This window comes from Saccostrea cucullata, unplaced genomic scaffold (assembly GCF_032062105.1).
Source record: "Saccostrea cucullata isolate Sc308-1 unplaced genomic scaffold, CSIRO_AGI_Scuc_v1 ctg12590, whole genome shotgun sequence".
Lineage (NCBI taxonomy): Eukaryota > Metazoa > Mollusca > Bivalvia > Ostreida > Ostreidae > Saccostrea > Saccostrea cuccullata.
In genome coordinates, this window is record NW_026922005.1 from 1 (window position 1) to 10173 (window position 10173).

The 10173-nt window shown below is 37.9% G+C and overlaps 1 protein-coding gene and 1 long non-coding RNA gene across 2 annotated transcripts; both read left to right on the forward strand.

Moving 5' to 3' along the window:
- Positions 1-2802: 2802 nt before the first annotated feature.
- On the forward strand, positions 2803-3627 carry LOC134261047 (uncharacterized). The gene is made up of 2 exons (XR_009990711.1): positions 2803-3018; positions 3467-3627. It is a non-coding gene; the product is annotated as an uncharacterized LOC134261047 (long non-coding RNA).
- An 869-nt stretch (positions 3628-4496) lies between these two features.
- On the forward strand, positions 4497-8828 carry LOC134261046 (uncharacterized). The gene has a single exon (XM_062743528.1). The coding sequence runs from the start codon at positions 4497-4499 to the stop codon at positions 8826-8828; it is 4332 nt and encodes a 1443-aa protein (XP_062599512.1).
- The last annotated feature ends 1345 nt before the right edge of the window (positions 8829-10173 follow it).

Genomic DNA, 10173 nt, shown 5'->3' on the forward strand with positions numbered 1-10173 from the left:
ACATTTTAGGCCAGTAAGCATTCAAATCAATTCCTCCCTCAAATTATTCATATTCATGTTTTATATTTTCTTTATTAATTTGTTTGTTGTGAATACATCTCTCTTTGGAATTTTTCCCTCATATGGAGACAACACCTGAGTTACAGGTTACAGGGAAAATTTCATACTCAATTTGATGAATACATGTAAATTACAGGCACGTAGCAAGGGGGGGGGGGTGGGGGTTGGATGGGCTGCCCTCCCCCCCTTTTTCCCAACATTACCTGTACTGTAAGAAAATGTCCATTCAAAAGATGGTTGCCCAACCCATACACTTTTTACCACAGTATATACGTTGCAAGGAAATAAGGGAAAAAATTGGAAATGAATCTAATTCTTCCATGAAAAAAAGTGGCCACTACCCCCCCCCCCAACCCCCCCCCCCCTCATTTCATTTCTTTTCTTGCTAATTTTTTAGGTAAGTAAGAAAAATTTTCTTAGGTTGCCCCCCCCCCCCCCACTTTCAAAAACGATGCTACGTGTCTGAATTATATAGAATTATTTTGACTTTTTCCTTCGTAAGCCGCCCGTAGGATTGTGTATTTAGAGGCAGACACCTTAGTGCGGGTATTACTGTCTCATGACAGCATCTAGTATGTTCTGTCCATACAATTTAATTTTTCAAATAATAATTAAAACCAAGTAATGCCTCAAACTAAACATCTAACTATGATATACAAATTCTCAAATTACATTTTAGCTCATTAGAAACTAGAGGTACTATGAGCGATGAGCTCACTAAATAATACCCCCCGCCTCCCATATGGTTATAACTGGTGAAAAAGTCCATGTTTTCCTGTGGCCCAGAAACCCAAAATATGTGTCGGATCAAAAAGTAAAATAGGAGGTGCACAATGGCAATATGTAATATAGATTCTGTGAAAGTTGCATCAAATTTCATTCAGTGGTATGAGAGGAGTTGCGGATAAGAGATGGGTACCCCAAAGCGTAACAGACGGGCGGACGGACAGACGGAAGGACGGACGGACGGACGGACGTACAGACGGACGGAATTAACGATTACTATATACCCTCCCGCTTTTCAAGCGGGGGGTATAATAAAGAAATGGTCTAGATCCTTTAGAACGTCTCAGTAAATTTCAGTTTTGACCGCCATGATTTTCTTGTTTTCATAACCTTTTGGAGGGCAATCATATCAAAACTTTTTCACTTGAAAAATCCTTCTTAAGTGTTCCCTTTTCATTCAAATACCGGTATAATTTTGTTTTGAACATATTTAAAATCATTTAGCAAGACACAAACTCAACACACTAAGTTATATAAAATATACTTGAATGTTTAAAATATAAGAGAAAATGAACAGTATTCAAACTCAAAAGTCCATATAAACAATACAAATCAGTAGCAGAGCAAACATGGACCTCTTAAACATCAAAGGAGGGATCAGGTGCCATGGAGGAGTGAGCATCCCCTGCTAACTGGTCACACCCGCCGTGTACTACCTGTCTTGATTGGGACATACCGAAAATTAAAGACGTAGACAATTCAGTGCGTAAATAATCGCCTAATAATTATTATGAAAAAGGCAAGTAGCATTTAATTGAATGGTAGACTTCATTTGCATACAAAGTTATTATACCCCCGCTTGAAAAGCGGGAGGGTATATAGTAATCGTTAATTCCGTCCGTCCGTCTGTTACGCTTTGGGGTACCCATCTCTTATCCGCAACTCCTCTCATACCACTGAAGGAAATTTAATGAAACTTTCACAGAATCTTTATTACATATTGCCATTGTGCATCTCCTATTTTACTTTTTGATCTGACATTTATTTTTGATTTTCCAGAGCAAAACATGGACACTGCCATTATATTCATATGGGAGGCGGGGGTATCATTTAGTGAGCTCATTGCTCACAGTACCTCTAGTTAAAACGACCATTGAAATAATGACTTTAAATGAAACTTGTTTTCTTGTTTCATCAACATTTTTGGTCAGTAACTTACCTTGTTTTAGAAATTGTTTGAAGGAAGAGCATACTCTTGCTAATTGAGAAATACAGACCCAATATGCATTTGGTATTGAAATATTTGTACATAAGTAAGGGACATTGACGACTGAAAAGTTGAAAGTCATCGCATCTTTCATAGAGCTTTATTGTAAGGTTACAATCAACGTCTTTTTCAAGTAATATTTTCAAATAAGAAACAAAAACAATATTTCAATTACAAGCCAACAAATATATAAGATCGATATCATAATACATGTATTCAAACGTAGTCATCGTTATGAATTTATATACAGCACTATTCTACTTTTTCGCTTACGTCACAACTGATCATAATTTGCTTGACTTATAACCCCCCCCCCCCCCCCCCCCCCCGCGCTTGGAAAAAGGGAAGTTACATGTATATAGTGATCGTGGTGTCCGTCCTTGTCTGGGTACGTCTGTTATGCTTTGAGGTACCCATCTCTTATCCGCAACTCCTCTTTTACCACTGGTTGAAATTTAATGAAACTTTCACAGAATCTTTGCTACAGCGTACCATTGTGCACCTTCTATTTTACTTTTTGATCGGACATATGTTTTGGGTTTCTTAGAGCAAAACATGGACACTGCCAATCGTTCTTTAATATTGAAGGGTACAGTACTGTATGTTTCAGATACTCAGAAATAAGTCATGATAAAGATATACTGGTCATATCTGTCACATTTACGGTGTTGTATTGATTATTTGTCTTGTTTGTATTTTAAATTTACTTTGATAATTGTTCTAACGTTATTCCATAGTTTCTTTCAGTTTTCCTATTCTGGACCCCTTCGAACACCCTCTTTGGTACCTCTACACTACCCGTATTTATTCACCTGAGTTTAGGCTTCCGCCCTTCTTAAAAACCGGCTTTCGAGATATAACAGCACGAGTTCTGACTGACCAATTTTTACTGCCAAAGTTTTGTAAAGTTAAAGTTAAAGTACTGAGTATATTTTAAAGAGTTATTACAGACACTGACTTCTGAGGTGAGTAACATGTTTTATTTACATTTTCTTCTCTGTTTTGTTAATTAAACGGTCCTGGGATAACTTTGTTATTTCAAAGTATTTTAATTTTAGTTTATTCGTTTGAATGTTCGTTCGTATGTATAGTTTGTATATTCTATAAATATCATAGTGAGTAGTGTTAATTGAAAGTATCGGCTCTAGTATTGTCGTATTTAGTTTCATTATGATTCTAAACAGTAAAGTAACTATGTAAGTAAAGTTACTGTGTGTAAGTGTAAGTTACATGTAAAATAATGTAATTATTGTGTAAAAGCATTTAATACAAGTTCTGTAATGCAGCGCTGTGATGTTGACCCCATTATTATCCCATTTTCGTGTATGGTGGGTTATGTGGGTAATAACTTGTATGTAGCTTTGTGTATTTAACTGTGTAACTTAATGTGTTTACAATTGTTGTATTATTTAGGTCCCGTCCTACGTTTTACGTTCTACGTCGTTTTGTGTATGGTGTCAGTGTATGATGCACAGTGTACGGAGTATGGTGTGATGTAGTAACTTACCGTTGTGTGGACAGACAAGAGCCGGAATACTATGTACAATGAATTGTCTATATAAATGTGAAAACGTTTTTGAGTTTTTTGATTATTTGGGAATCACTAGGGAAAGAACCCGCAACAAATGGTGTCAGAAGTGGGATTGACGGAAAACAAGTGGGATTGACGGAAAACAAGTGGGATAGAAGGAGAACAACAAGTGAGTTAACTTCGATGCGTGGTAACACGACGACATGTGGAATCCCTTTGATGTGTGATGTCTGGGACACGTGGTACGTCTAGGATCTCTGGAGTAATTTGGATCTCTGGAATCAAATCGACAGAAGTTCCAATGGTTTGGGCTACAATTCCAAAGAGACAACCTAACGGACAATCAAGATCCTGGAAGTCCAACTGGAAACAGTGCCTGAGGGAAATTTGATCTCCTTAGGAAAACCTTTCGTCATGCACTGGATTTGACCCAAGACATTGAACAGATTTCCTAATGTGCTAGTGTTTTCCTTTATTGGCAAAATTAACATTTGTTTTCCTGATTTTTGAATAATTTAAATTCAAGTGAATTTCAAACTTTGATAATTTGAATTATTTATTGAATTTTGTTTTTCAATCAAAGAAACATATTTTGTTGAAATATTACTTGTTTAATTTTCATTCAATTGTTTTCACTGTATTTTGTAGATTAGTTGGTGACCTAGTTATTCGGGACCTAGAGGTCAGCAGTTGACGCTGATATTACGAAATTTCCAAATTCAGCACTTCAGTAAGTTGTGTGTCTGTAAGTAGTTAGCGTTTTCACATCGCGTATCGCGTAAGTAAATAAAAGTGCTTGTATAGTCTAGCAACTAAACTCAGGTGTGTAGAGACTGGTATGTGGGGAAATTTCTAATTTCAGTTGTCTTTTATTGTTTGTCTGTATGATTTTGTGTTTTGTGAATTTTGATCATGGCAGAAGCTTTGAAAGAGATTATTGATTACGGAGTATCGTTAGGTTACAAAGAAGATACTCTTAGAGAATTCGTTAGACACCAACAGGATATTCAGAGAGAAGAGCGGCTGGCAGAAAGAGAACGTCTGAAAGAGGAGCTAGAGTACCAGCGGATGAAGGAGAAACATGATAAACAGATGCAGCTGCAGCAGCTGACTCATCAACAACAAATGGAAATGCTTCATGAGAAAGAGAAGTTGAAAATAGCAGGGGTTGAGGAGGTAAGTGTTAAGTTCAAAGGTCCAAAAATCCCGGCTTTTGAGGATGGGAAGGATGAAATGGACAGCTATTTACGTAGATTTGAACGATATGCAGAGTTACAAAAGTGGCCGAAAACATCTTGGGCTATGAGTCTAAGTGCACTCCTTAAAGGTAGGGCTCTCGATATTTATGCATTATTACCAGCAGATGATGCTTTAGATTATGACAACCTGAAGATAGCACTCCTCAAACGCTATGAGCTTACAGAGGATGGGTTTAAACACAAGTTCAGATCAGCAAAACCAGAAACGGGTGAGACATTCGTACAATTTTCTGTTAGAATGAGTAGTTATTTGCTAAGGTGGTTAAAAATGGCCAAAATAGCAGACACATTTGAGGCATTATTTGATTTAGTATTGCGTGATCAGTTTTTGAATACTTGTAACAGAGATTTGACCTTGTTTCTAAAAGAGAGAACACCAAAGAGTATACAGGAGATGGCACAATTAGCAGACCAGTATCGAGAGGCAAGAATGACCAACGCTGCGACCCTCAGCAATGTCAAAGGCAATGAATTTCAACACCCAGTGAAGTTTCGTTCTGGTTCTGGAAATCACAAAGACTTTTCAGGTGAGAAGAGAATACAAAATTCAAACAAAGCATTTGTTCCAAAATCGGAAAGACGTTGTTTTAAATGCAACAGGATAGGGCACATTGCATCGGAATGCAGAACAAAACCAAAGGTCGGTGCTGTAACAACAGAAGAACAGAATGAAGGCCATAATTCTTCGGCTAGTACAGAGGAACACGCAGCAAAGGTAACTTTTGTTAGCACAATGCCAACAGACACTGGAACCAATTCTATGAATCTTGATGCATCCACAAGAGTTTCACCATCATGCTACCAACTGCAACACAACATGCCAGTATCAGCAGGTTTTGTTGAAGGTAAGCCAGTTACGGTACTAAGAGACACAGGATGCAGCGGCATAGTGGTTCGAAGAAGTAAGATTGGTGAAGCAAATTTGATTCAAGATAAGTTTCAAACATGCATTTTGGCAGATGGTTCATCTATTAGAGTACCAGTTGCTTCCATCTTTGTTGACACGCCCTATATTACAGGAACATTTGAAGCATGGTGTATGGAGAAGCCAGTCTACGATCTAATCATCGGGAATGTAGCTAAGGTACGAGCACCTGGAGATCCTGATCCTGAATGGTCAGAGGCAAATGCTGTTGAAACCCGTCAACAAGCAAAGGTAAAATTAAAACAGTACCCTCAACTAAAAGTTCCAGAAATACTTAAGGGAAACATCACTCCAGACGAGATTAAACTAGAACAACAAACCGATGACTCACTGCAGAGAATGCGACAATGGGCAAGTTCCGGACAAGTGGTTGACAAACGAACTGCAACAATACGATGGTTCATGCTGCACGGGTTTGTATATCGTGAATATCAAACCAAGACTGAATCAGGTAAGTCTTACAAACAGCTTGTAGTCCCAAAGAAATTCAGGGAAATTGTCATGAAATTGGCACATGAGTCAATCATGTCTGGTCATTTGGCTATATCACGTACATCGTCAAGAATTCTTTCTGAATTCTACTGGCCTGGACTACAGACTGATGTCAAGTTGTTTTGTCGTTCTTGTGACATCTGTCAAAGGACCATACAAAAAGGTAAGGTTTCTAAGTACCCTCTTCAGAAGATGCCACTTATTGATGTTCCTTTCAAGAGGGTTGCCGTAGACATCGTCGGACCTATGCATCCAATTACCGACAAAGGGAATAGGTATATTCTTACTTTGGTCGATTTTGCTACTAGATACCCTGAAGCTGTACCACTGCCGTCCATTGAAACGGAGAGAGTTGCGGAGGCGCTCATAGACATATTTTCTAGAATTGGAGTTCCCGAGGAAATGTTGAGCGATATGGGTTCTCAATTTACATCATCAATTATGAGAGAGGTAAGTCGGCTACTATCGTTAAATCAACTCACTACTACCCCTTACCACCCTATGACAAACGGCTTGGTTGAGAGGTTTAACGGAACCCTCAAACAAATGTTAAAACGTATGTGCTCCGATCGTCCACGTGATTGGGATAAATATATTAACCCAGTATTGTTTGCTTACAGGGAAGTGCCGCAAGAAAGTCTGGGCTTTTCGCCTTTTGACTTAGTGTATGGAAGACACGTAAGAGGGCCCATGGGCATTTTAAAAGAGCTTTGGACAAAAGAGATAGACGATGATCAGGTAAAGTCTACTTATCAGTATGTGTTGGATTTACGAGAGAGACTTGAGACAACGGCAGAGATAGCCAGAGAAAACTTGGAGAAGGCTTCTCAACGACAGGCGAGGTTCTACAACAGGTCAACTAGAGCAAGGAGTATGAAGGTAGGAGATAAAGTTTTAGTATTGCTACCCACAGATTCAAATAAGTTACTGATGCAATGGAAAGGACCTTTCAGCATCAAGAAGAAGTTAAACAAAGTTGACTACCAGATTGAAATGAAAGGTAAATTGAAGACGTTTCATGTAAATATGCTTAAAAAGTACATTAATAGGAATGATGATTCAAGCGAATCAGATCAAGATGATAAAGCTCTAGTCACATCTGCTGTTATTGACTGTTCTGCGGAGGAGGAGGATGACGAGTATGGTGTAGTGAGTGCCAGGGATACCAAAGGTGTGGACATCAATCCAGAGTTATCACCTGAAGACAGAAAAAAGGTAACATCACTTTTGGATCAGTTTACGGATGTATTGTCTGATGATCCTGGCTATACCCAATTGATTGAACACGACATTAAGATAAACTCAAGTCAACCAATCAGAGTTAAATCTTATGCAATTCCTTTTTCAATGAGGGAAATAGCTGATAAGGAAGTTGATAAAATGTTGGAATTGAATGTCATTGAACCATCAGAAAGTCCATTTTCTTCTCCAGTTGTCCTTGTGAAGAAAAAAGATGACACTTTTCGTTTCTGCGTAGATTTTAGAGCTATCAATGCATGTTCACAGTTCGATGCAGAACCGATGCCAAACGCAGATGATATTTTTTCAAAGTTTGCCAACTACAAGGTATTTTCAAGGATCGACTTATCCAAAGGCTACTGGCAGGTTCCATTAACATCGTCAGCTAAACCCAAAACAGCGTTTCAGACATCAAAAGGCCTCTTCCAATTTCGAGTGATGCCCTTTGGTTTGGTGACAGCACCGGCGACGTTTTCCAGACTGATGCGTAAGTTGTTGTACGGAATGTCAAACATTGATAATTTTATCGATGATATCATTGTTTTTACAGAGGACTTAGATCAGCATTTGGAAGTTCTTCACGAACTCTTTACCAGACTGAGAAACGCCAATTTGACGGCAAAACCTTCCAAGTGTGCAGTAGGGTACAAGAGTTTAGAGTGCTTAGGCCATATCGTAGGTGAGAACCAGTTAAAACCGAACCCAGACAAGGTAAGAGCAATTCAAGAGGCGCCAGCGCCAAGCACTAAACGTCAGTTAAGATCGTTTTTAGGACTCCTTAGTTTCTACAGGAAATTCATTCCCAATTTTTCATCTGTTGCACTACCCCTCACTGATCTGACAAAGAAGGGGTCGCCAAATAAAATTATTTGGAATCAACCTCAGGAAAAATCATTTCAAACACTTAAGGCAATGCTTTTGAAATCGCCTATTCTTAAACTGCCAGATTTATCAAAACAGTTCATTCTTCAGGCTGACGCATCGGATAGGGGAATTGGAACTGTGCTGATGCAGTTTGATGAGCATAGTGGTTTGAAACTTCCGGTGGCGTATGCAAGTCGAAAATTGAAAGACAGTGAAAGTAAGTATTCTACAATCGAAAAAGAATGCTTGGCAATTGTTTGGGCAGTCCAAAAGTTCCATCTGTACCTGTATGGACGCGAGTTCCTCATTGAAACAGATCATCAGTCGTTGATTTATTTGAACAAAGCCAAAGTTATCAACGCTAGGATCATGAGGTGGGCTCTTGGTCTTCAATCATATAGATACCGAGTTATCGCCATTAGGGGAAGGGATAATCAAGGAGCAGATTATCTTAGTAGGCAGTGATGACTTAAAATGTCAATTTGTGTAAATACGAACTCTTGTTTTTAATCTTTCGTAAATGTGTGTTCTAAAGTATTAGCATACTTTTCCATAAGGGGGAGGTATTGTCACATTTACGGTGTTGTATTGATTATTTGTCTTGTTTGTATTTTAAATTTACTTTGATAATTGTTCTAACGTTATTCCATAGTTTCTTTCAGTTTTCCTATTCTGGACCCCTTCGAACACCCTCTTTGGTACCTCTACACTACCCGTATTTATTCACCTGAGTTTAGGCTTCCGCCCTTCTTAAAAACCGGCTTTCGAGATATAACAGCACGAGTTCTGACTGACCAATTTTTACTGCCAAAGTTTTGTAAAGTTAAAGTTAAAGTACTGAGTATATTTTAAAGAGTTATTACAGACACTGACTTCTGAGGTGAGTAACATGTTTTATTTACATTTTCTTCTCTGTTTTGTTAATTAAACGGTCCTGGGATAACTTTGTTATTTCAAAGTATTTTAATTTTAGTTTATTCGTTTGAATGTTCGTTCGTATGTATAGTTTGTATATTCTATAAATATCATAGTGAGTAGTGTTAATTGAAAGTATCGGCTCTAGTATTGTCGTATTTAGTTTCATTATGATTCTAAACAGTAAAGTAACTATGTAAGTAAAGTTACTGTGTGTAAGTGTAAGTTACATGTAAAATAATGTAATTATTGTGTAAAAGCATTTAATACAAGTTCTGTAATGCAGCGCTGTGATGTTGACCCCATTATTATCCCATTTTCGTGTATGGTGGGTTATGTGGGTAATAACTTGTATGTAGCTTTGTGTATTTAACTGTGTAACTTAATGTGTTTACAATTGTTGTATTATTTAGGTCCCGTCCTACGTTCTACGTCCTACGTTTTACGTTCTACGTTCTACGTCGTTTTGTGTATGGTGTCAGTGTATGGTGCACACCCAGCAGGCATTTCAACGTTGATTCAACGTTGAATCAACGTTGCACTTCAACGTTGAATCAACGTTGCATTTTGGTTGCATATGAAAGTTGAGGCAACGTTGAAACATAACGTTGTTTCAACGTCAATTTTCAACGTTAAATCAACGTTGAAAATAGGTTGAATTTTTGGTTGATTTATGGTTGATTTTTGGTTGCAAATGAAAGTTGATGCAACGTTGAAGCTTCAACGTTGTTTCAACGTCAAATATCAACATTGAACAAAAGTGAACATATTGGTTGTAATTAGGTTGAGATTTGGTTGAAATTTTTTGGCTGTACAAACGTTGATATTTGGTTGAAATCACGTTGAATTCATATTACATGTGAACGTTTTATTTTATAAATAAATACATTTCAAA